The sequence below is a fragment of the Cynocephalus volans genome, chromosome X (assembly GCF_027409185.1).
Source record: "Cynocephalus volans isolate mCynVol1 chromosome X, mCynVol1.pri, whole genome shotgun sequence".
Taxonomy (NCBI): domain Eukaryota; kingdom Metazoa; phylum Chordata; class Mammalia; order Dermoptera; family Cynocephalidae; genus Cynocephalus; species Cynocephalus volans.
Window position 1 is genome coordinate 63925839 of NC_084478.1, and position 26624 is coordinate 63952462.

A 26624-nucleotide genomic window follows, 5' to 3' on the forward strand; every position below is an offset into this window, starting at 1 on the left:
CCCAGGCGGTGTGGTCTCACCGCCACGTTCTTGCTTGTTCTTCTCTTTTGCCTCCAGAAGATTCTCTCCTACCCGAGCTTATTCTCAGCGTCCTCTGCTTACTACTATGGAGCCATGATCTAAGCCAGGGGCACATCCGTCCTGGGTGAGGTGCGCATTTTTAAAAACTAAACTTTTGAGTTGAGATCATTGTAGACTGACGTGTGCTTGCAGGAAATAATACGGAGAGATCTTATGTGCTTGTACCCAGTTTCCTCCCATGGTCACACCTCAGAAAACTCCAGTACACTGTGGCAACCAGGATATTGCCATTGCCACGATCCCGGGATGTCTCTTGCTGCCCTTTATAGCCACGCCCACGACCCTGCCACATCCACGACCCTGCCACGTCCACCTCCTCCTTCACCTCCATCTGTTCTCTATCTCTAGAACTCTGTCACTTCACGACTGTTGTATAAATGGAATGTGACCTTTTGGGTTTGGCTTTTCTACTCAGCATAGTTCCCTGGAGATTCATCCAAGTCGTTGCATGTATCAGCATTCCGTTGCTTTTAATTGCTGAGCAGTGTTCCGTAGCCTGGATGTGCCATAGTTTGTTGACCCACTACCCTGTCGAAGGACCTCTGGGTTGTTTCTGTAAGACCCGTGCACTAAGCACAAATCCCACACGTCAGGGGTGGCTCACTTCACCAAGACCACGAGACAAGAGATCGCTGCAATCAAGCAAGAGGAGTTTATTTCAGCATGCTGGGTCGCTTTGTCATAAGCGGCCCTGAGTTCTTTAACATCAAGGTTTTTAGACAGTTTTTTAGACAGTTTTTCATAACAGAAATAATTGCTAATTAACTGAAGTGCCTTAACAGGCTTGCACCCTGATAAGAGATGATAAGTTTTTCAATCGTTTATCTTCCCTGGTCCAGCCAGGTGTCTTGAAGATAAGGGGGGGGAGGGCTGGTTTAGTCCTTGGGACCAACTGGTTCCTGGAATGTGTGTTTAAGTCTTCCTGACCTCTTCTTGAACTCTTAGAAGCTGCTTTACTTAAAATGCCTTTAGATATGTTTCCCCATTTTAGCAAGCGTTTGCAGAATTGTGCAGGTTAAAGCTAGCAAATTGTGCAGGTTAGAGCTATATTTTTCTATTACAATTTGTGCAGGTTAAAGTTATACAGGCAAATAGTGTAGGTTAAAGTTACACTTTTCTGTTACAATTTCTTTTCTATTACATTTCCAGTTTTTCACTAACACTAATAAAGCCGCTATGGACAATCATGTACAGGTTTTGTTTTTTGTTTTTATTTATTATTTCATTGTACATGTTTATGGGGTATGGTTTGTTGTTTCTATACACACATATGTTGTATAATGATCCAATCAGAATAGTTAGCATATCTGTTACCTAAAGATTTATCATTTCTTTGTGGTTATAACATTCAAGATCCTCTTTTCTGGCTATATTGAAATATACAATACAATATTATTAGCTGTAGTCAGTCACCCTAGAGCACCAGAACTCAGTCTTCCTATTTAACCGTAACCTTGTAACTCTGTGCCTGTTTACCAGCTTCTCCCCATCCTCCCCCACTTCCCCTTTCCTGCCTCTGGTAACCACTGTTCTACTCTCTATTTCTTTTTAATTTATTTTTTCTTAATTGACCCCATGTACAGGTTTTTCTGTGAACATAAATTTTTATTTCTCTGTGATAAATGCTAATTTGTGTGAATTGCTGGATTACATTTAAGTGCATTTTAATTTTAAAAGCAAACTGCCAAGCTCTCTTTCAGAGTGACTGGACCATTTTGCTTTCTCAGCAGCAATGTATGAATGATCCAGTTTTCCACATACTGCCAAAATTCGTCACTATTTTTTATTTTAGTCTTTCTGATAGATGTGTAGTGGTATTTCATTTGTTTTCTTCTCTAATTGCTAATGATGTTGAATATCTTCTTATTTGCTTATTTCCCATCTGTATATCCTATTAGATGAAATATTGCTTCATGTCTTTTGCCCTTTTCCTGATTGGATTGTTTGCTTTTTCACTGTTGAGTTTTTTGTTTGTTTGTTTGTTTGTTTTTGCAGCTGGCCAGTATGGGAATATGAGCCCTTGAACTTGCCATTCTAACTGTGCTCTAACAAACTGAGTAACCGGCCAGCCCATTGTTGAGTTTTGATAATGCTTTATATATTCTAGTTACACGGACTTTGTTGGATATGTGGTTTGCACACATTTTCTCCCAGTCTGTAGTTCTTCTTTTCTTCCTCTTATCAGAGTCTTTCACAGAGCAAACCATTTTAATTTTGATGAAGTCCAATTTATCAATTTTTAAAAAATGTTTTATAGTTTTGGTGTCAGATCTAAGCAATCTTTCCCTAAATCCAAATCCCAAAGATTTTCTTTTTCTTTCTTTCTTTTTTTTTTTTTTGTTTTTTACAGCTGGCCAGCATGGGGATCCCAAAGATTTTCTAAAAGGTTTTTTTCTAAAAGGCTGTCTTTTTTCTATCAAATTGCTTTTACATCTTTGTAAAAGTTCAGTTGGACATATTTGTATGGTCTTTTTCTTTCTGGGTTTTCTCGTCTGTTCCACTGACCTATGTGTCTATCCCTCTGCTCAGTCTTGATTACTGTAGCTATATAATATGTCTTGAAGTTAGGTAGACTGATTTCTCCCACGTTATTCTTTCTCAAAATTGTTTTTAGCTGTTGTAGTTCCTTTGCCTTTTAATGTAAATTTTAGAATAAGCTTGACTAATATCTACAAAAAGTTTTCTTGGGAATTTGATAGGAATTGCATTAACCCTGCATATCAATTTTGGGAGAATTGACATCTTTGCTGTGTTGAGTCTTCCCTTCCATTGATGTTGGAGGTAGGGTCCAGCGGGGCCTGATAGTAGGCCTCAACCCACCCTGTCCTCTTACCAGGTTCTTGAATCCATCCCAGAAAAGAATTCAAGAGCAGAGTCACAGTAGAAAGTGAGAATAGGTTTAATATAAATGAATAAGAAATATAGATTTCACAGAGAGAGTGCAGCATAGCTCCAGAGACTGAGCAGGGCCCACACCAAGTTTAACACAGAAGCAAGAAATACATACTTAAAGCTCAGTACAAAATGCAGGCTGGCTCAAGAGAGTGAGCAGCTGCTTGCTGAAAGTAAGTTTGGTACAAAGAAAGGTATACACACCTCAGCCAGCAAAGTGTGGGTTGCTTCCAGGAAAGGGAGCAGCCACTTCACCTTCTGCTGGGATTTGGCTTTTGTAGTTTTGCTATCTAATGAATACTCAGTTAAGGGTGATTCCCAGTTATGTAACATGGTCTTGCACATGCTCAGTTGGTTTCTTCATGGAACATGTTCATTGGTCAAATCTTATCACATGTACCAGACATATTCAAGAATATTCTGTGCTTTCCAGCACCTCTAGTGGAAGGTCATTGAGAGGGTAAACTCCACTTTACTGAGCATGCCTGGCTACTAGGGTTATATAACCCTTCTCTACTGAGCATGCCTAGCCACTAGATTTGCATAAGCCAGCCCCTTGTGGTCTCATTTTCCCAGGTTGGTGCTGAAAATAGGTCAAACTAGCAACAGTAACTATAAGGTCCTGGAGGAAGGAGACACTAGCCAGCTAAAGGAAGAAAAGAAGGTTTTAATAAAAGTGGCAAGCGGACCTGCCAGGCTGAGCCAAAAAATGGCATCAGCCCTGAGAGGCAGTTGGGTGTCTTCTTTTATAGGATTAAGATTAACATCTGGCCCAGCCTAGGAAGACGGTTACAATTGTTCCATTCCAGGCACAGCTTGCTCATAGGAACAGAGACTTAGGGAGACAGAAACCTTGGACTAACCCAGGGAAGCAGTTACAATGTTACACTCTGGGTACAGCCTGCTTAGCCTGCTTGTGGGAGCAGAGACTTAGGGAGATAGAAACTTAGAGGGATGAAATTGAAGGGTGGGGGCTTTTTAAAGGTCAGGTTCTCCATTCCAGGGACCTAACAGTAACTTTCTTCTGGGGAGGGCAGAGAGGATGGGCCTGAGACCTCAGGGAGTGGCTTGAAACACAGAGGCATGTCCTGAAACCTGAGCCCAGGGAAACTGAGCACCTCCTATCTCACGAATGCATTATATCTCTCCATTTTCTTAAATCTTTTAAAATTTCTTTCATCAGTGCTTTGTAGTATATCTCTCCATTTTCTTAAATCTTTTAAAATTTCTTTCATCAGTGCTTTGTAGTATTTAATATATGAGTCTTATACATGCTTTGTTAGTATTTAATTTTTTGTATTTAGTTTTTGTGCAATTATAAATGGTTTTATATTTTTTATTTTGATGTTCATGTTTTTATTGTAGAAATACAACTGGTTTTTGTATGTTTATCTTGTTTACTGTGATCTTGCTGCTGTCAATTATTCTACTAGTTTTTTTTTTTTTTTTGGTAGATTCCTTGGAATTTTTGACATAGGCCATCTGTAAATAGGGACAGTTTATTTCTTCCTTTTTATTCTGTATACCTTTATTTCCATTTCTTCCTTATTGCACTGGCTAGAACTTCCAGCACTATGTTGAATAAGAGTTGTGAGAATGGACATCCTTGCCTTGCTTTTGATCTTCATTATTTTGCCATTAAATTTAATGTTATCTGTAGTTTTGTTTTAGATGCTTTTAATCAGGTTTAGGAAGTTCTTCTCTATTCCTATTTTTCTGAGAGTATTTTTCAGAAATTCATGTTGGATTTTGTGAAATGCTTTTTCTCTGTTGATTGATATGTGTTATGGTCTGACTGTATCCCCCAAAATTCATGTGTTGAATCCCTAATGCGATAGTATTGGGAGGTGGGTCCTAATGTGAGGTGCTTAGGTCATGCCTCATTAATGGATCAATGCCGCTATCAAAAGGTCTTGTAGAAGTGGTTTCTCTCTTCTGCTCTTCTACCATGTGAGGATACAACATTCCTCCTCTCCAGAGGATGCAGCAGCAAGGCACCATGTTGGAACCAGAGACTGAACCTGCCAGTGACTTGATCTTGGACTTCCCAGTCTCCGGAACTGTGAGAGAATAAGTTTCTGTTCTTTATAAATTACCTGGTCTCAGGTATTCTGTTATAGCAGTACAAAACAGACTAAGACAATATGATTATGTGATTTTTCTTTATCCTGTTAATGTGGATTACATAGATTGCTTTTTGATTATTGAACCGGTCTTGCATTCCTGGAAAAAACCCCACTTGGTCATGATGTGTAATTGTTTTAATTATAATTGCTCAATTCTTTTTACTAATATTTTGTTAAGAATTTTTGCCTTTATGTTCATGATGGATATTGGTCTTTAGTTTTCTTTTTTATACTGTATTTGAGTTTGTAATCAGGAAATGTATTAGTTTCACGTAGCTGCTGTAACAAATTACCACAAACTTGGTGGCTTAAAATAACAGAAATTTATTCTTTAGTAGTTCTGGAGACCGGAGTCCAAAATCAGTATCAAAGGGCCAAAATCAAGGTGTTGGCTGGGCAGTGCTCCCTCTGGAAGCTCTAAGGGGAAAGTCTTTTCCTTGCTTCTCTCACCTGCATTACTCTTGTCATTGTGGCCAACATCTTCAAGTCTCTCTCTCCTCCGTCTTCACTTTGCCACCTTCTCTGTGTGTGTCAAGTCTTCTTCTGCCTCTCTCTTATTATGATAAGATAGTGACTGCCCTTTTCCATTGGTGTTCACAACATAGCTGTTTGCTTCTTCTTGGCTAGCAAGAGAGTATCTCTTTTTCTCCTCAATTTTTTTTATTATGATAAAACACAATAAAATACACTGTACAGTTCAGTGCTTTTAGATGCATTCATAATGTTGTGCAACCATCACCACCGTGCATCCCCAGAACTCTTTTCATCTTGTAAAACTGAAACTCTCCCCATTTCCTAATGTCAGAATAAACAGACCAAAGTGTTTTTCCTATAGTCTTACTCAGCAACAATAAACACAGAAGAATTCTGTGACCAAATATATGGGTTTTTTCCCCACACACCAAGCAAGCAATTCTTCAGTGAACATCAGCTGATGTCCTCTAATTTAATTCAATTCCAACACTATCTACCTGGAGATAGGGTCAGATCCCATAGGTGAGGGCTCAGTCCCTGGGACTTCCCCTCCCCCCGCCAAATCCTGATGCCAGCCACAAGCTCCAGGTGTTTTGCCTGTGCTTCTGACTGACTGGCTATAATTGGGACTCCCATGACCTTCTCCTTGGGTTTAATTAATTTGCTGGGTGGTTCAGAGAACTCAGGCAAACACTTAAGCTTCACCACTTATTACAAAGGATACAGATGAAGAGATGCATAGAGTGAATTATGGGAGAAGAGGTGTGCCACCCTCCAGGAACCTTCATGTGTTCAGCTATCCGAAAGCTCTCTGAGGGCCGGCCCGTGGCTCACTCGGGAGAGTGCGGTGCTGATAACACCAAGGCCCCGGGTTCGGATCCCATATAGGGATGGCCAGTTAGCTCACTGGCTGAGCGTGGTGCTGACAACACCAAGTCAAGGGTTAAGATCCCCTTACCGGTCATCTTTTAAAAAAAAAAGAAAAAAAGACAAAAGCTCTCTGAACACAGGCCTTTTGGGTTTTTATGGAAGCTTCATTACGTAGACATGATTGGTTAAATCATTTGTCATTGGTAATCAACTTAACCTTCAGCACCTCTCCCCTCCCTAGACATTGGGGGTGTGTGGCTGAAAGTCCCAACCCTCTAATCCTGCTTTGGTGTTTCCAGTGACCAGCCCCCATTCTGAAGCTATCTAAGGGCTGCCAGCTATCAGCCAACTCATTAGCCTACAAAAAGATCACTTTGGAGATTCTAAGGATTTTAGGAGTTGTATGCCAGGAAAGGGATTGGGATGAGAGGACCAAATACATATTTCATAATATCACACCATTAAGCAATAACTCCCCGTTCTCCCCTCCCCCTAGCCCCTGGCAACTACTATTCTATTTTCTGTCCCTATAATTTTGACTATTGTAAGTATCTTATATAAGTGGAATCATAATATTTATCTTTTTTTGTGACTGGCTTATTTTACTTAGCATAATATCCTCAAGTTTAATACATATTTTAGTATATATCAGAATTTCCTTCTTTTTAAAGGCTAAATAATATTCCACTGTACGTGTATACCACATTTTGCTTATCCATTCATCTATTGATGGACACTTGGGTTGCTTCCACATTTTAGCTATTGTGAATAATGCTGCTATTAATATGGGTATACAAATATCTCTTTGAGACTCTGCTTTCAATTCTTCTGTGTATATACCCAGAAGTGGAATTGCTGGATCATAGGGTAATTATATTTTTAATTTTTTGAGGAAGCACAGTGGCTGTACCATTTTACATTCCCACCAACCATGTACAAGGGTACTATTTCTCCACATTTTTGTCAACACTTATTTTCTGTTTTTGTTGTTCGTTTGTTTTTGTTTTTTTGGCGGCTGGCCGGTAAGGGGAACCGAACCCTTGACCTTGTTATAAGGCCATGCTCTAACCAACTGAGCTAACCAGCCAGCCCCATTTGGTAAATCTTCATATGGATGATGGAAACAATATCTTCAATTACAACTTTGTTATAAATTCTATTACAGGTCTCCTGTGGCTATTTTTCTTTTTGAAATGATTTTTCATTCAGTTTTTAAGTAAGATTAAAAACTGCGAAATTTTGCTTGCAATTGATGAGTGATAAAGAGAAAAGCTAAACATAAATTATCATCTTAATTGGTTAATCAAAATGCTTCTGACCCAGAGTCAAATAACTCAGGGATGCATCAGTTACTTTGCATGGGCTTAAGAGTTTTAGAGCAAAATAACTTGAAACAAAATGAGTCGTCTGAGAGCATATGGGCAATGGGTAATGCAATAACTGCATAAGAAAGCCGATGGAGAGTTGTGTCAGAGTTTTTGATTCTTTAGGTTCCTAGCAGTTGATTACCATGTGCAAAGACTTAGCAGCTATTTGGTTACTTTATCTCTTGATTTTTCTGAGTTACTATTTTAACCCACACCCTGTAAGTGGAATTAAAGAGATACTTTATAATAAAGATTAGTTGGAAAACATAAAAAGCAGCCCCACATCCCCAGTAGAATTTTAGTTGAATTAAATTGTAAGAGAAGCTATGACTATTGTACATACTGTACCTGTCTCTCTACATCCGAGTAGCATTTGCATTCCAAGCGATTTCACCTTCACCATCATCTTGAATCCTCAGTCTGCCCTTTTTGAAATCTTCCTCATGGCTTTTCCAGCACTCTTTTTTCTGGTTGGTTTTTTTTTTTCTGAGTTGTCAAGTGGGTGCACAATTTGAGTGTTCTGATGAAGTTGTTCTCAAAAAAGTCTGTGCAGGTGGAACATTACTAAATAATTAAGTGCTAATCAATATCCAGATGATGAAGCATTGTCCCCAACAGTGTCCAAATATCTCTACTGGAAGAGTGTACCATGGCTGTTGTTGGTCTTCCTGCCTGCTATGCTTCTTCTTGAGGAGCTTCCAAAGGGTACTGATGTGTAAAGAAAGAACCATCAGGAAGACAGAATTGAATTGTTGCAATAACACTTCTGTCTCTCACATAAAATTCTTGAATTCCATTTCTGCCTGTTTTCAGCAAAGCAGCAGCTTTGACAGCTTCTGCTTTATCTTTTGTCTTTGTAAAATGAGCAGTGCTCTCTGCATGGTCCTCTCCAATCTGCCGTTTTATACATCCTTGAGCTGCCCTGTCTTCTGCCTTTTCTGTTTCTTTGTGCTTACATTCTTTTTAACTCTTGCATTCTTTTAATATTCAACATTTCTTTTCCAGTTTTCCTCCTCAATTTCCTTCTTAATCTCTCTTTGTTCTTTCACTTTCCTTTTCTTTCTTCTTCTTAAATGTTTTGGTTAGTCTGTTCACTCTGACAGTGAGGTGCTTGGTAGGTCTCTGATTTGAACTTCCGTTAGGCTCCTGAGAGGGGATAGCACGGCCTGAACTGTCTCCTCCTATTTAAGTATCTGACTTTGTATCAGGAGAGGTGGGTGGTATATCACAAACTCTACATTTCTGGACTGAGAGTTTTCAGAAGTGTTGGGTTCAAATGAGAGATGAAACAGAGACTAAGCTTTCTGACTGGCTCCCATTTGCAATTGATGTTTCAACTTTTTTTTTTTTTTTAAATTTTATTTTGTCAATATACATTGTGGCTGATTATTGCTCCCCATCACCAAAACCTCCCTCCCTCCTCCCTCTCCTCCCTCCCCCCCAACAATGTCCTTTCTGTTTGCTTGTCGTATCAACTTCAACTAATTGTAGTTGTTATATCTTCTCTCCCCCGCCCCCGGTTTTCTTTGTGTGTGTGTGTGTGTGTGTGAATTTATATATTAATTTTTAGCTCCCACCAATAAGTGAGAACATGTGGTATTTCTCTTTCTGTGCCTGACTCGTTTCACTTAATATAATTCTCTCAAGGTCCATCCATGTTGTTGCAAATGGCAGTACTTCATTCGTTTTTATAGCTGAGTAGTATTCCATTGTGTAGATATACCACATTTTCCGTATCCACTCATCTGATGATGGGCATTTGGGCTGGTTCTAACTCTTGGCTATTGTAAAGAGTGCTGCCATGAGATGTTTCAACTTTTAGTGTGTGGATCTTTTGGTATTGATTTTAATAGTAACATGACTGTTTAAGGATGCTTCTGTCACTTTCTCATCTTCCCAGTTTGCAGCCGTCTGTGTATACTACTCATCATCATCTGTTACGAACACCATGAAGACCATGCTGCTCCTCTTGACCACTGTGATGGCAACCTGAATGGCCCCTGGAACCACAGCATCACTCCCCTCTCCTCTTCTGTCTGTTAAGAGGACACTTGTCATTGGATTTAGGGCCTACCCAGGCTAGGATGATCCAACTCAAGATCCTTAACTACATCTGCAAAGATCCTTTTCTCAAATAAGGTAACATTCATAGGGCTTGGGTTGTTAGAATGTGGGCATATCTTGCCCAGAAGAGCTCAGAGGCGGGCTCGGGCAGTCACCTTCAGCTTTTGTGCCCAATCATATGATTTGCCTTCCTGCTTGGGGCCTTCGAAGCATTTCGCTATACCTCTGTCTATATTGGCCCAGGCTCTTTAGCCAAGGTGAGCTTTCTCCTATTTTCATGTACCATGAAAATAGGTTTTCCTAAACCCCCAACATGAGAGTGCTGAGCGGCCAGGGTAAGAAAGCTTATAACACACCTTTCATTAACGATGACTTCCTTGTTCGCTCAAGAAATTCGCCTTTCTAAAAGACATGAAGAAATAGTATCACAAAGATTAATGTTACTTCAACAAATGGAGAATAAATGTGGAGATCAAAACACAGAAAAGGCATCTCAGCTGCAAGCAGCTGAGATTGCTTTTAAAAGGAATCTTAGTCTTTTAAAGGATATAGAAGCAGCAGAAAAGTCTCTGCAGACTAGGATTCACCCACTTCCACGGTCTGAAGTGGTTTCTCTTGAGACTCGTTACTGGACATCAGTAGAAGAATATATTCCCAAATGGGAACAGTTTCTTTTAGGAAGAAAACCATATCCTATTTGTACTGAAAATCAAAATGAGGCAGAAAATACCATTCAAAATGAGGCACAGCGATAACTTCTTCACATGCTACTTCAAAAAACCTGTTTAATAATACTGAATAGTAAACTTAATAGTATGTAGGTAATTGCAGGAACTTTAGGAATTGAATATGTTCATATTGTTTCATTATCTCCTAAGTGACAATGAAGATATGAGAAGCTACTGGGAAGTTTCAGGTTATCACCTACTAGTACTTCAAGGTTATGAGTTTGCTTTCTATCAAACCCATAGACATGTTAAAAACTAAGAATTAAAAGTGAATTGTTTTAAATAAAAAAAAAAAAAAAAAAAAAAAGAATGTGGGCATATCTTTTGTGATGGCACCATTCAACCAACTACAGCTCGTCCTCCTCTGGAACCCAAATCACATCCATCCTATATGCAAAATACATTCACCCCATCCCAACAACCCCAAAAGTCTTAACCCATTATAGCATGAATATCCATCTGTGGATCTGCAAAACTAGAAAACAAGTTATATGCTTCCAAAATAAAATTGTAGGACAGGCATAGCCTAAGCATTCCCATTCCAAAAAGGAGAAATGGGAAGTCATAAAAGGGTCAATAGTCCCAAGCAAGTTTGACATCTAGTGGAGAAAAAGATTTCTTTTTCTTTTCTTTTTTTTGGCAGCTGGCTGGTATGGGGTCCATTAGATTTCAGGGCCTGAAAATAATTCTCTGTGGCTTGATGCTCTGCTCTCTGGGCTGGCAGTGGCTCTATCTTTTGGACCCATGGCAGCACTTCGAGCCTTTGCACTGTCTGTGGTGGCTCTATGGGCCTTTGCCTCTGGGCCATGCCTCTGTCCTCAGCCTCTGCACCTGTGGCTCTGCCTGTGGAATCATTCTTTTTCTTACAGCCAGGTAGTTCTGTCAGCCTGTTTTCTGCCTATAAAATTCTGGAAGTTTGACAACATTCTGTTATTTTGTCCTGTCTCTGTCCCTTTCAGTTTAATCTGGCAATGTTTCTACTGATATAAGATTCTCAATAGCTTTGTGGCTCTCCTATGTATGTCCCCTTTAGAGAAAAAGGTCCTCCACAGATCTTTGTTGGATAATCCCATCTCTATTCCTGGCTTCTGCCAAGATGGTTCAGTGGATCTGTGAGTCACATACCTAATTTTCAAGAAAAGAAGAGCACACTTTCCCAACAGTGAATTTTCTAATTTTAGCATCTTTTGCAATCTGGATAGGCTGAGACTCTCCCAAATCATCAAGTGCTGGTTCCTTTTTGCTTAATACTTTCTTACTCAATATATCTCTTTTGTATCATGTTTTACTATAAGCAGTGAGGCAAAGTCTGGCCACACCTTCAACACATTGTTTGGAAATCTCTCAGCTAAGTAAATACCCAAGTTTATTGCTTATAAGTTCTACTTTCCACACAGTGTAGAACACAAGTCTGCCAAGTTTTCTGCCTCTTTATAACGAGGAGAGTTTTTCCTCCAGTTTCCAGTAACATGTTCCTCATTTCCTTCTGAGTCCTCACCAGGAGCATCTTTAATGTTTATATTTGTACTAGCATTTTGTGCATGATGATATGGGTTTTACGTAAGATGATAGAAGCTTTCTTGACCATGTTCCTCACTTCCTTCTTTTTCTTTTCTTTTTTGGTTTGTTTTTTGGCAGCTGGCCAGTACAGGGATATGAACTCTTGACCTTTCTTCACTTCCTTCTCAGCCCTCTCCAGCAGTGACTTTAACATCCATATTTCTGCCTATAGTCTCTTCAAGGCAATCTAAGTTTTTTTTTTCATCATGTGCCTCAAAATTCTTCTGATCTCTGCATGTTATCCCATTCCAAAGCCATTTCCACATTTTTAGGTATTCGTTACAGCAGTGCCCCACTTCCTAGTAACAAAAATCTGTGTTAGTTTCCTGAGTATGCCATATTTAATGACACAAAGTTGGTGGCTAAAAACAGCAAAAATTTATTCTCTCACAGTTCTGGAGGTCGTAAGTCTGAAACCAAGGTGTTGACATGAGCCTGCTCTCTTTAAGGTTCTAGGGGATTATCCTTCCTTGCCTCTCTGGCTTCTGGCAGTTCCAGGCATTTCTTGGTTTTTGGCTGCATCACTACAGTCTCTGCCTCTGTCTTCACATGTCATCTTCCTCTGTTTGTCTTCTCGTTCGTTTCTTATAAGGACATTTGTCATTCAGTTAAGGGCCCTCTGGGTACTCTGTATGAGTCAGGGTTGTACAAGAAAAATAGAACCAGTAGGGGTTATATGTGGTGTGTGTGTATGTGTGTGTGCGTGTGTGTGTAGAGATTTATTGAAAGGAATTGGATTAAGCAGTTATGAAGGCTGGCTAGGCAAGTCAAGAATCCATAGGGTAGGCCATCAGGAAGTGCATGCTTGAAACTCTCTAGCAGAAGATGACATTGCTGTCCACAGGTGGGGTTTCTTCTTCCTCAGGAAACCTCAGTTTTGCTCTTAAGGCCTTTCAACTGATTGGATGAGACCCGCCCATGTTATCAAGGTCTTCACAGCAACAACTAGGTTAGTGTTTAATTGAATAAATGGGGACTGTAACCAACCCAGTTGACACATAAAACTGACCATCACAGTCCACACTTGTTATCTTGGCGTCTGTATATGTCTCGTTAAATCATACTTAATCTCCACATAAAGATACTAGCAAGCTCTTGCTTCTGCCTAACACACACAGTTATCATATGTACAACTGAAAACACACTTTGTCCTCAGAAGAAGATACAAAGTCATTGGGTAGTTGTTCACACTTCTCATCGATATCCTGTAACTTAAATAAATACCGTGATATAAAATTAACTTATTAATAGATTTTATATTAGATGATGAGGATAAGAGAGGGGACAAAATAATTTGTGAGATATATATGTGCGTATGTATATGTACACAGACACGCACACATATACACATGTATTCATAACAAAATAAGGAAGAAATACTCATAAAAATTACAGTTCTAATTTCTTCAATGTCACATGGTCATAGCTGGTATTTATAACTACCCTCTTCTACTACTCATTTCATATTCCCTTTTGCCTCAGCAAGCACCTCAGCTGGTCACGCTCCTTTACCTGGTGGGTGACCCAAACCTTTCCTGCAGAGTCTAGGCTATAGTTAGTCCTGCCTGAATCGGGTTGTAGTTTTCCATTGACTTTAATCACAGGGCGTGGTAGTATGCTTTAAGGGGTTGTCTGTATTCCAGACATACTCTTCCTTACCTCTATTGTGTAGTAACAGTCCAGTTGCCCCTTCCTTGGTAATCAGGATCAGTCACTCCAGCCAGTGCAGTAACTCCCTTCCTTGCTTATTGATTCAGAGGCATGAGGAACCCAAAGTGACTGGGTGGCAGTCTTAGCTTCCAGTTCAATGGAGGCACTGTGTCTCCTGGTGGAAGCATTTTTTTTTTAATTGAGTCATAATTGATTATACATATTTTTGGGATTCAACGTTGACACATGTTGATCAAATCAATATTATTAGTATGTATATTGTTACAAATTGTACTTATTCTTTATGCCCCTTGTCCAATCTCTACCTACCCCCCTCTCCCTCCCCCCTCCCACCACTGATAACCCTAGATTTCTTCTCTCCCTCTGAAAGAGTAATGGTTACTAAGACCTCTACACCAGCAGAGCATAAATTCACAGGGACACGAAGCAAAAATTTTGCTAGTGGGTCACTGGGAGTAATAGTGAGTGGTGGCATTTCCGCTTTTACTCCTTGATTCCTGGACCTGAGAATCCTGGCTAAGAAGAAATAGCACTGTATATTATATGCTGATTCAGAGAATATACAGCTGCCTGGGGGACACTGCTCCAGCCCTGCAAGGTATTGCCACCTAGCTGGCACTGTAACTGAGTCTCCAAAAGGCCATTCTACCATTCTTTCAACAAGCTGCCTCAGGATGGTGGGGATCATGATAAGACAGGTGAATTCCATGAGCATAGGCCCACTGCCACGCTTCTTTTACTGTGAAATGAGTTCCTTGATCAGAAGCAATGCTGAGTAGGCATTCTGTAAGCCCGCAGATGGTAGTTTGGGCAGAAGCATTGTGTGCAGAGAAGGCAAATTCATATCCAGAATAAGTGTTTATTCCAGTATGAACAATGCACTGCCCCTTCCATGATGGAAATGGTCCAGTGTAATCAGCCTGCCACTACACTGGCTGATCACCCTGGGAAAAAGTGCCATATTGGACACTCAGTGTTGGCCTCTGCTACTGGCAGAATGCATGCTCAGCAGTGGCTGTAGCCAGATTGGCTTTGGTGAGTAGATGTCCATGCTACTGAGCCCATGAATAACCTGTCCCTGCCACCGTGGCCACTTTGTTCATGAGCCCACTGGACAATGACAGGAGCAGCTGGGGATAGAGGCTCACTGGTACCTACAGAATGGGCCATTCTCTTTACTTGATTATTAAAATCCTGTTCTGCCGAGGTCACCCTGTGGTGAGCATTCACTTGGAACACAAATATGTTTATGTTTTTATCCCACTCAGAAAAGTCTATCCACATACCTCTTCCCAGAGCTCCTTGCCACCAATTTTCAATCATATTCTTTCCAAGTCCCTTATCAACCCAAACCATTGGCCATAGTCCGTGAATTGGTATACAACTACACATCTGGCTATTTCTCCTTCCAAGCAAACTGAACAACCAGCTGAACACTTTGATGTTCTGCCCACTGGGAGGATTCCCCTTCACTGTCCTTCAGGGATGTTCCAGAGAGGGGCTGTAGTGCTGCAGCTGTCCACTTTCAGGTGGTGCCAGCATGTTGTACAGAACCATTTGCAAAGCAGGCCTGAGTTTTTGTTCCTCAGGCAGCTGATTATGGGGAACTCCCCAGGAAGCCATAGGTGCAGGCAGGGAGAGGGAAAGTAATGTAGCAGGAGTGGGGGCCATGAGCATTTGGGCCATTTTCTCATGTAGTTTACTTGTGCTTTCGGAGCCTGCTCAAGGCTAGTCTTGTATATATGTCCCTCACTGGGTGCCTGAAACTGGATAGTAACGAACCTGATTGCTGTCAATCAGAACACATTTCTGTTCATGTCTTCCACCTACAAATGTATTGCCTTTTCCATCTTAACTAAGCACTTACCATGCACTGTGGCCATAACTTTTGCAGTTTGAGGTGCGATAGCCAAAATAGCACAAATTTCTTTTTCCTTCTTCGCAATTTCATGGATAGAAGATTCGTTCTTGAACACAAGCACTGTGATACCACAACAGTCGATCTGAGATGGCCCCTAAGTGACTAACAGGTAGATAGCGTCTACAGTGTGGATACACTGGCCAAAGGGATGATTTGTGTCCTAGGTCAACAGTGTGAGATTTCATCATGCTAATCAGAATGTCATGCAATCTAAAACTTATGAATTGTTTATTTCTGGAATTTTCCATTTAATATTTTTGGATCATGGTTGACTGCCAGTAACCAAAACCGTGCAAAGCGAAATCGTGGGTAAAGGGGGGATCATTGTATCTGATGACTATACCTTGCATATCTCTACAGGACTACCAGTGCCCTCTTTACAAATGGAAATGGAGTCTAATCTAATCAGAATTGAGAACCAATTCTAGAAAACTCAACCAATCCAGAAAACTCATCCTTAAGATTCTATTCCTCTAGAACCACTTCTGGTACCAAAATGTATATCAGTTAGGGTTATACCAGAGAAACAGAATCAATAGGAGATATCTATTCACCAGAGAATCCAGACCCACCATGTGATAACTACTCCTTTAATCAGAAACTGGCTATCTTTTTTCTATTCTCTTTAATAGCTTTCCAGCCACAAAAACAAGGGTGATGTGTATTTGCGTACAGCACAATGGGGCATTTGAGGTGATGTGCAGAGGAATATATTTTGTCCATGATAGCCAAGGACCTTTCTAAGTGTTCGTTCATTGTTGCTTTGTGTTGCTTCGCCCCCCACGGATTTGTCACCCCACTTCCCCTGGGTGACGGAGATGCAAAGGATTACTCAAAGCGCATCTCTTCTGAGCAGTGAGAGACCCCAAAGTGGTTAATCTCCTGCTGGAGCTCTCAAGCAAGAGGCAACCCTTCCTTGGGAAATTAACGCCAAATTGGGGTTTTCTTCCTGCATTTATTTTCCAGACCAGGAAGTTACAGGAAGAGAACATAGGTGGGATTATAGTTTAACAATATAGGCTGGTAACTTTCAGTGAAACAAGCCAGATGACATTCCAGTAGACAATTAAGTGATCTTACAGCAATTTCTCAGTATCTTTACATAACAATACTGAATTTGCCTTCTCTGCACACAATGCTTCTGCCCAAACTACCATCTGTGGGCTTACAGAATGCCTACTCAGCATTGCTTCTGATCAAGGAACTCATTTCACAGTAAAAGAAGTGTGGCAGTGGGCCCATGCTCATGGAATTCACCTGTCTTACCATGTTCCCCACCATCCTGAGGCAGCTTGTTGAAAGAATGGTAGAATGGCCTTTTGAAGACTCAGTTACAGTGCCAGCTAGGTGGCAATACCTTGCAGGGCTGGAGCAGTGTACCCAGGCGGCTTGTCATTTTTGACAAGTGTTTCAATTGCCCATTCCAATTCTCTATCAAACCACTACTCTAAGGATGGTATGCAACATAATATGTTCATTTGGTGTTATCCTTTTGCCCACTGTTGTATACTGTGGGCTGTAAAGTGTGTTCCTTGGGCTGAAGAAATGTAACTTGGCAGTCCAAATTGCTATAGTATCTTCTGTTTCATTTCTTTTTGTAGTATTTGAGTATTTGCATCTACCATCAGTTATGAAAGTCCAGTCCAGAGTGTCTATTTCTGTCACCTATTTATAGCTTCCTGGGGTTATCAGTAGTGGTCAAGTGTACTCTACTTGCTGACTAAGTGTGCGGTCTTTCCCCTGGGCAATTTGCCCCATAGCTATCTGCAGTCTCTGTCTTTCTTGCTGGCAAACAGAAGCTGGTTGATAAGTTCTTGTTGTTCTGATTGAACAGTTCTTGTTGGCATTTTGTGCCTCAGAGGGTGCAAGAGGAAGATGTCAACTATTAGCTCATCTTTATATTGCTGCAGCTCCCCCATGTCCACTCTTTTAATGGAAACAGATGGCCACCTCAGGTGAGCATACCAGGCTATCCATTTGCTGGTTCCAATCTCCTTTTGATCCCAGAAGAAGTTTCTTTTATGGGCATCAACATATCCTACTTTAATGCTCCCTGTTGAGGACCAGTACCCAAGGGGAGACAGTAGAGAATTAACAAGGAGTCACGTTTATGGGATCAGGAGGGCTTCCCAAGTTGCTGACCTGTGAAGCACCTTAGTTTATTTTAGGTTCTTTTTATAAGGCAGTAAAAAAAAAAATTATACTGATTAAGCCAGTTATGTCTGGTACAAAGCTGTTTATAGAACATTTTCTGTTGCCATGGCACTTGAGGGTTCATGGCTAACTACTTATCAGCAAAATAAGAGCATAAATTCCTCCTTTACAAAGTTCTCAGGATCCTGGGTTCATTCAAAGGTCAGATCTCAAGGAGAAGGGGGAGACAGGAAAACGGGAAGCCAGCCTTGCTGGCATAATTCCAAAATAACAAGGACACTGTCAGCTTGTTATTTAGTGCCTCACATCTCCCCCCTCTGTATTTTGGACAATGAAGACCCCGTGACTTCCCATTTGAACCTGTAATTGGTGGGTAATGGTATGGAGTAGTCACAATTGGTCGTTGTTACAGTGGAGAAAGACTGAAAAACACAAAAGGGCAAATACAGAGACAATTATAAAAGCTACCAACAGGTATAACATTTGTTGCACCATATTCAAGGGATTCAGCTGAGACAGTTTATCGAACAATGTCTTTGCAAGTTCCTCAGGAGCCATAATATTTAACTGACTGTTTTGAATGTTTAAAATGTCTTGATGTAGGCCGGCCCATGGCTCACTTGGGAGAGTGTGGTGCTGATAACAACAAGGCTGTGGGTTCAGATCCTATATAGGGATGGCCGGTTTGCTCACTTGGGAGAGGACGGTGCTGACACCACCAAGTTAAGGGTTGAGATCCCCTTACTGGTCATCTTTTAAAAAAATAAATTAATTAAATGTCTTGAAGTAAAACGTCCAAATCCACACTAAAATTGTTTGAATGCCAGACACCCAGCAGATGGCGACATATCCTCTCCCATTCCCACTCTGTTTTATTATAAGGCTTTGTGGTTACACAAATCCATTTATAGGTGGCATGGCCTCGCAACGACATGCGTGTTTTTAAAATCTGTACCTCTTCTCCTAAATAGTCTATTGCCATTTCAAGAGCATTAAGCTTGGCATTAATTTTTCTATCTATCTCCTCTTGTACCATTAAGGCTCGTGTAGTATTTTGAACTAATTGATTTACATAATGGGCAGTATGGATACTTTGAGACAGAGCAAGTGTAGAGGTCACTGCACTAGCCACAACAGAAATAAGTGCAAGGACTCTGACAAGCAATCCTAAAAAGTGCTTTTTTCGAGATAACAGTGCAGAAACATGGGATAAGACCTGAGTACCTGTATCCTCATACCAAGAGCCATTTACATGCACAGGGAGGACTACAAAAGGGGGTTGTGGTAAAACCATCAATCCTCTTTCTTTGTGTTCATTCCCAATACTGGAAGAAATACAGGATGTTAAAATACATTGGTTACTGGAAATATTATAACCATTACCATGGGGCGTTATTTTAAAATTTCCCACAAGTAGCACACTGGGAGGAGCTACACAGGAATGTAGACCACAGGAAACCACAAGATGTTGGTCTGGGTCTATGATAGTTGTAGTAACAACACTCAGTGAAGCAAGCAATCTCCACAAATCTGGATGGGCTATACCCTGAATTGCATACCGTATACTAGTCACCCAACCCTCGGGTGCCACCCAGTCGGATGGCAACCCGGATTCTAGGTGACGATGAGACCAGTCCCATAACACCTTCTCATCATCTGAAGAAAACCCAGCAGGGTGGTGCAATGCGGGAGTGGGATAATAACATTCCAGCCAGTGGGGGTGTTTGACAGAAGGCTGTCCATGTTGATCCGCACAGGAGGACAGCCCTGGGAGGGCTCCTAGAGCACCAGCTTTTTAAATCTTTTATCCCATCCAATCCATACATTCTTACAGTCTGCATATGAACTCCTGGATGAGATTGGAGTCCTTCTGAAGGTGCCTCTATTCTGTATGCCAATTTTCCTATGATGTGGGTATGAAAGCAACCAAACCTAGGCTTAGTGGTAAAACAAATAGGTAAAGGAGAAGAGTGAGCAGAGTAATTAAGAGACCTTTTTATTTCAGGAATTATAGATCCATCCTTCTTGGCCATCAATAGAGTATCATTAGTGAAAACACAAAAACTCGGGTCAGCCCAAGTCCTAGGCCTTAACATAGGAGGATTAGGATAATATGCCCCCAAAGTTTCTCCCCATACCTGACAAGATAGAAGTGCCATCATAGCTAAAAATAGCGCCTCCAGAGTCAACTGCCCTCCTGCCCTCTTTACTACTTCTTGTGCATCCGACGTGAGTCGTTTGATTTGGCCCCAGGTGACCAGGGACGCTGTCCTAGTACCGTGTGCTTTTCTACTCATCAGAGCCAGAGGAATCAGCCTTAGGCGCTTCATTCTCTCCATCACTTCTTCGGTTTGGTTTTGTTCTGCTTTCTCCAAGTCGCACCAGCCTCTCCGGAATCCAGCGTGGGGCATCTGCATTTTTAGGAAAAACACACACATGTCCTCTACCCCATGTCAATACCGGATTGGGTCCATGCCAGTTATTGGTCTGAGGGTCTCTCCAGAGAACCTCAGGCCATGCCTGTCGTTCTTGAGGATGCAAATGTTCAGCAGCAGACAGACCATCTACATTTATATTAAGAAAATTCAAAACAAACAAGGCATGGTTTAAAATATTATGTGGTGACTGGGGGTATGTTTCGCCCTTCTGTAATTTGAGTCTTTGAGTTTTCAGCGTGCTATGAACAAGTTCACCGATGCCTTGTCCTTGTGGTTTGTAAGGAATACCTGTGCGTAAATCAATGTTAAATGAAGAACAAAATGTAGCAAAAGCTTTAGAAGTGTAACCTGGAACATTATCTGTCTTGATGCATTTAGGCACTCCCAAAATAGTGAAAGCAAATAAGCAATGAGCAATAACATGCTGAGTAGCTTCTCCAGTTCACGCTGAAGCCACAAGAAAGCCAGAGAATGTATCAATAGAGACACGAACAAAAGAAAGAGACCCAAAAGAAGAAATATGAGTGACATCCATCTGCCAGTATTGTGCAGGCAACAGACCACGAGGGTTAACTCCATAATGGGGAACTGGGTGATGTAAAGGGCAAGATTTATAAGACCGGACAATCTGGTGAGTGGCCTCTGGTAAGGTTAAATTGGCAACATAGCGCTTGAGAATTTTGATAATGAGGAGCATGTGAATGTTGAGCAGATTCAAAAGCATTATAAATCTTACATGTAATTGAATCTGCAGGAGTGTTTGTAGATGAAAGAGGACCTGGTAAAGCTGAATGTGCATGGATATGGGCAGCAAAAAAAGGGCAAGTGTGGTTGTGAATGAAAGTTCGTAAGGAGACGAAGAACGTAATTCAGGGTCAGAGGTGGAAATTACATGAGCTGTTTCAATATCCTGCAAAACTAAAATCAAATATTGACTGCCTGAATATAAATTAAAGGGACTGTTCTGTAGTAAGGAATAGCATAAATAACAGCATGAAGTTCAATGCGCTGTGCAGAGGAGACTTGAACATACCTAGAAAAAGGTTGGCCATCAGTAATTACTGCTGCTAGTCCAGTGCTGGAACCATTGGTAAACACAAGAGAAGCGTTAGATAAAGGAATCCAAGTAGTATTTTTAGGAAGGATGAAGAAAGTACGCTGAAAAAATTGTAACAGTTTATTCTGAGGGTAATGGACAGAGATTTGACCAGTAAACTCTGCAAAGGCTTCTTTGCTAAGCAGCGACAGAGCTTATTAACCATTGAAACCGCTGCAGTGAGAAAGGAATAACAATATGAGGGTCAATCCCAAACAACTGTTGTAATTGATGCCGCCCTTTGATAATTAAAGCTGTGAGAAACAGATAATAAGGAGTTAAAGTACGAGTTTGGTGAGATGGTAAAAAAAGCCACTCCAATGGGCCGTGTTGCCATATTAACACAGTGGGAACAATAGGTGTGGGAAATAGGGTAAGCAATATGGGTGAAAATGGGTCTACACGAAAAACCTGTGATTTGTGGATGGCTTGTTCTACTTTCTGCAATGCATGGATTGCTGCAGGAGTTAAGCTTCTGGGAGAATTAGGTGATGAGTCACCCTTTAAAATGTCAAATAAAGGCTGAAGATCCACAGTTGTAAGTCGGAGGGAAAGACGAAGCCAGTTAATGTCTCCTAGTAATTTTTGGAAATCATTAATGTTTTGAGAGAATCATGCCTGATTTGATTTTTTTGTGGGTGGATGGTCTTGTTGTTCATGTTATGACCCAGATAGGAAAAGGGGTGCTGCATTTGAATTTTTTCCGGAGATAGAAACAAACCATAAGTAGTTAATACTTTGGAAAGGGAATCAAATATTGGAATTAAACGCTGTTGATTTTCATGAGCAATTAAAATATCATCCATATAATGGATGATATATGCCTGAGGATATTGGCATCGTAAAGGCTCAAGAACATTAGAAATTTATTTTTGACATAATGTAGGACTGTTAGCCATACCTTGTGGCAATACCTTCCATTAATATCTTTTCATGGGGGCTTGAAAATTAAAAGAGGGTACACTAAAAGCAAACCATTCACAATCTGAAGGAGACAAGGGGATAGAAAAGAAACAGTCTTGCAGGTCCAGGACCATTAAATAAAATGAAGCAGGATGGCTATAGGAGATGGAAGGCCAGGTTGTAAAATGCCCATGGGTTTCACAACTGCATTAATAGCTTGGAGGTCTTGCAAAAATCTCCACGAGCCAGATTTTTTCTTAATGACAAAAACAGAGGTATTCCAAGGCTCAATATGGCCCTTTTGAAGTTGATCTTGAACCAAATTTTGACAAGCAAGCAATTTCTCCTGAGTAAGGGGCCACTGATCCACCCATACAGGTGTATCTGAGATCCAAGAAATTGGATCAGCAGTAGCAGGAGATATCAGGGTCCCCATTATAAAGGGGGAGAGGAATGGTGCAGAATTTCATGGGACTCAATAGGAAAGCTCCCGTTTGCTGCAAGACATCATGTGCCCACAAATTAATAGGTATAGAAGAAAGCACATAGGGACGAAAAGTCCCGGAATGGCCTTCATTGTCAGTCCAAGTGAGGAAAGAGCTACTCTGCCAAGGTGCACTTGATTGGCTGATCCTGTGGAGCTCAGTCATGGCTGGCTGCAAAGGCCAAGAAGCAGGCCAGTATGCTCGGGATATGACAGAAATGTCAGCTCCCATATCTAACAACCGTTTAAAGAGTTTTCCCTTTCCTATTTGTTGTACCCAATAGGTTTTATCAGATGATCCAAACCTTTGCTCTCCCCATGGGGTATTTTGGAGAACCTTACCTGTAATTAAAAGAGGGACTAATACTAGTTGAGCTGTTTTCATGTCAGGAGAGACAGTGATGATTCCTTGCCTTGTGGCAGCCATAACTCATATGTCTCCAATATAATCAGAGTCAGTGACCCCAGGAAACACCTGAAAACCTTTTAAAGTAAGGCTGCTTCATCCCAAAATAATCCCTACACTGCCTGAAGGTAAAGGGCCAAATATACCAGTAGGGATAGCTTGTGGTCCCATAATAGGGGTTAACACAAACCAAGCTGTGGGGCTGAGATCCAATCCTCCACTTCCTCTGGTTGCTCAGCAGAGGTTGGCGATGGTTTTTCAGAAGCCGACTCCAGAATTTGGGGAGGGTAGATGGACATGGCCACCATTGTTTGATGGGGCCGGGCCAGGCCCCGCTTCCCATTTTCCTGTTGGGGAAGGGGCCAGCCTTCTACTGTGGTCTTGGAATGGCATTCATTAACTCAGTGATGTCCTCTCCGACATTGCAGACAGATATTAGGGGCAGAAGTAGAATGTGAAATGCCAGAATCGGAGTCCTGAATAGGACATTGCTTTGCAAAATAACCTCCCCTTCTGCATTTAAAGCACGTTTTGGGTCTGCACTGAGGCTTTTTCTTCTCTTGTTCTCTAAAATATTGGGAGGGCATTATATTTCACAGAGCAGTTGCAAAAGCCACTCCCTGCATATATGAAGGTCCAATATCCTTACAGAGATGGACATAATCAGAGAGTGTTCCCTTTTTTCTGTAAGGGCGAATAGCAGCCTGGCAAGCTCTGTTGGCATTTTCATAAGCCCGCTGTTTAGTTAGTAACATTCCACCTTCCCCATCTACCACTAGGCATCCCACGGCCTGCGGCAAATGGGACCAGAAATCCTGATATGCCTCATCACGACCTTGACGGATCTTACTAAGTGCTTCTGTTTTAGTGCCAGCTGTGGGAAGCCTCCTCCAAGCTTGTTGAGCAAGAGTATTAATCTGCTGATACACATCAGCAGAGAATCCAAGCTGTCGTGCTACTGTAGCAAATTCACCTTCTCCTGCTAGCGTATCAAAAGTAACCTCGAGTCCTTCCCTGTGATTGTGCTCAGTTTGTTCATGAGTGTGTTCAGAAAACTCTGATTCCCACAAAAGGTATTTCTCTCCACTAAGACAGGTGGTTGCTATATTTTTCCAGTCTACTGGGGGGGAGAACTTCAACTGCCATTATCTCAAGTAAGCTTAAAGTGAAAGGAGCCATGGCCCCATACTGTGCCACTGCAGTTTTTAACTCCTTCAGAATTGTAAAAGGGAGCAGTTGATACTCTCGTACCGCTTGTCCCTGAGCATTTACAGACTCAGTAAAAGGATACCATCTGTATCCCCGCAAGCTATCTTCCCCTCTCTCCTGTGCCATTAGGAGAGCCTTCTGTAAAGGAGACATTTAAGGAGCACGGTGTAGGATGGGGTATGTCTGAGGCACCACGGGGTCATGGGAAGACAGAGAGGACACCTTTGAAGACCATTTACGATTTTGATGGCAGGACTTTATCAGATGGTCGAAAGCCAACTGAAAATCACGGGACTCAATGGCCAAAGGTAGGGGTGGAGACAATGGCTCAACAAGAGGTGATTCCACCTCTATATCTATTTCCTCTTTATCCTCTATCTCTTCAGTGCATTCCCCAGATCAAAGATTTTTCAATAACATCAGTGGGGGAAGAAAGTATATCAGAAACTTCAATAGATTTAGAGACAGTTGAGGCCACAGGTGCTTTAGAAGCCTCATGGCTGGGATGTAAACAGTCTCTGATTAAATTCCATAAAGAAAATGTGTCACCAGGGACCTTAGAAGGACCCACAACACAATAATGATCTTGGAGCTGTCTCCCAACATGTTCCCAAGTTTCAATATTGACTGTCCCTTCTTCAGGAAACCAGAGGCAGACTACTTGAATGTGATGTAAAAATTTTTCTAACTGAACAATAGAGACCTTGCAGCCCCAGGCTTTAAGCATAGATTTCAAGACTTGGAGAAAGAGGTCCCACTCTTTGCTCCCGCCTTGTCCCATTAGTTTTACTCCTGACTATTGACTATATGCCTTTGTTCCTAAACAGAATAGGTGCACACCCTAAAACAAAGTTTCCCTTACCCGTTTCCAAGAAGTTTCTCCATATTTAGGTCCCTGTTCGGGTGCCACTTGTTGAGGTATATGCCTTCGTTCCTAAACAGAATAGGAGCATACCCTAAAACATGAAGGTTCCCTTACCTATTTTGAAGAAGTTTCTGTGTACTTAGGTCCCTGTTTGGGTGCCACTTGTTGAGGACCAGTATCTGAGGGGAGACAGTAGAGAATTAACGAAGAGTCACATTTATGGGATCAGGAGGGCTTCCCAAGCTGCTGACCTGTGAAGCACCTTAGTTTATTTTAGGTTCTTTTTATAAGGCAGTAAAAAAAAATTATACTGATTAAGCCAGTTATGTCTGGTACAAAGCTGTTTATAGAAAACTTTCTGTTGCCATGGCACTTGAAGGTTCATGGCTAACTACTTATCAGCAAAATAAGAGCATAAATTCCTCCTTTGCAAAGTTCTCAGAATCCCGGGTTCAGGACTGTGTCAGCTTGTTATTTAATGCCTCACAGCTCCCCTTAAATTCCTATAGTGGTTTCCATAGAGCCATGTCCCATCTGGATGTTCCCTTAGTAGACCAGTTTTCCATTGGCCAGACCATTGGGCACTGGCTATGCTTTGGTAAACACCCAAACATAGGGTCTCTTATTGTACAGTTCTTCCACCACTGCCAGGGAAACAGTATGTTATTCAGCCCACTGAGCTCATTTGTTCTTACCTTCTTCAATCAGTTTTTCTATCAGGTGGTTATAGTGTAATGACCTTCCTAACAGGATATTGTCCATCCAGTTTGGAACTGCCATCCGTAAACCAAGAAGCTTTTTGTTGGCCAGTTGATAGCTGTTCACAGGGTGCTGTACATGTGGCAATAGGATCTGTCAGTTCCTCTGGTGGTTCCAAAGTTGGCCCTAGAGGAAAAGAGGCTACCTGCTTGTGAATATGATGAGTACTACCTTGTAGTCCTCCAGTGGCATGTTCCTGTAAAAACTGTTTCTATTATATTATAGAACTCTTCTGGGCACTGCCATCTTTATTAAGAGGGTTTCTCTGACAGCACCCAAATCATTATGGGTGTTTCAAGTTTCAAGATTATTTTATGTCTTTTAGTCACAAATGGTGTATACTATTCCACCACATCTGGAAGTTCTCTGGTCCAGAGTTTCAGCCATTGCTGTTGGTAGTACTCTCATGGGCTTTTGCCATAAGCTTCAGTCTCTGTAAGTACAAGTTGCAGACATTTCCAAAATCATGTCTTAGTGTGGATCATAAAGGTCCAAAGGCATCAAGTGAGCTACTGCTTTTTGCAATTCACATAGTCTGCTTTTTTTCAAGCCCTTA

General features: G+C 41.3%; 2 protein-coding genes and 1 pseudogene across 2 annotated transcripts in view; 2 read left to right on the forward strand and 1 right to left on the reverse strand.

Moving 5' to 3' along the window:
• The window catches only part of ZNF157 (zinc finger protein 157), a 50858-nt gene that overhangs the window by 12145 nt on the left and 12089 nt on the right, over positions 1-26624 (forward strand). The window lies entirely within an intron of this gene.
• LOC134367049 (UBX domain-containing protein 4-like) lies at positions 8167-9741 on the reverse strand (annotated as a pseudogene).
• LOC134367747 (centrosomal protein 15) lies at positions 10237-10629 on the forward strand. Its single transcript, XM_063084466.1, has one exon. The coding sequence runs from the start codon at positions 10243-10245 to the stop codon at positions 10627-10629; it is 387 nt and encodes a 128-aa protein (XP_062940536.1). The 5' UTR covers positions 10237-10242.

Excerpts from the sequence above, each read along its gene's own strand:
- LOC134367747 (XM_063084466.1), top strand. The coding sequence starts at position 10,243 with ATGACTTCCTTGTTCGCTCAAGAAATTCGCCTTTCTAAAAGACATGAA.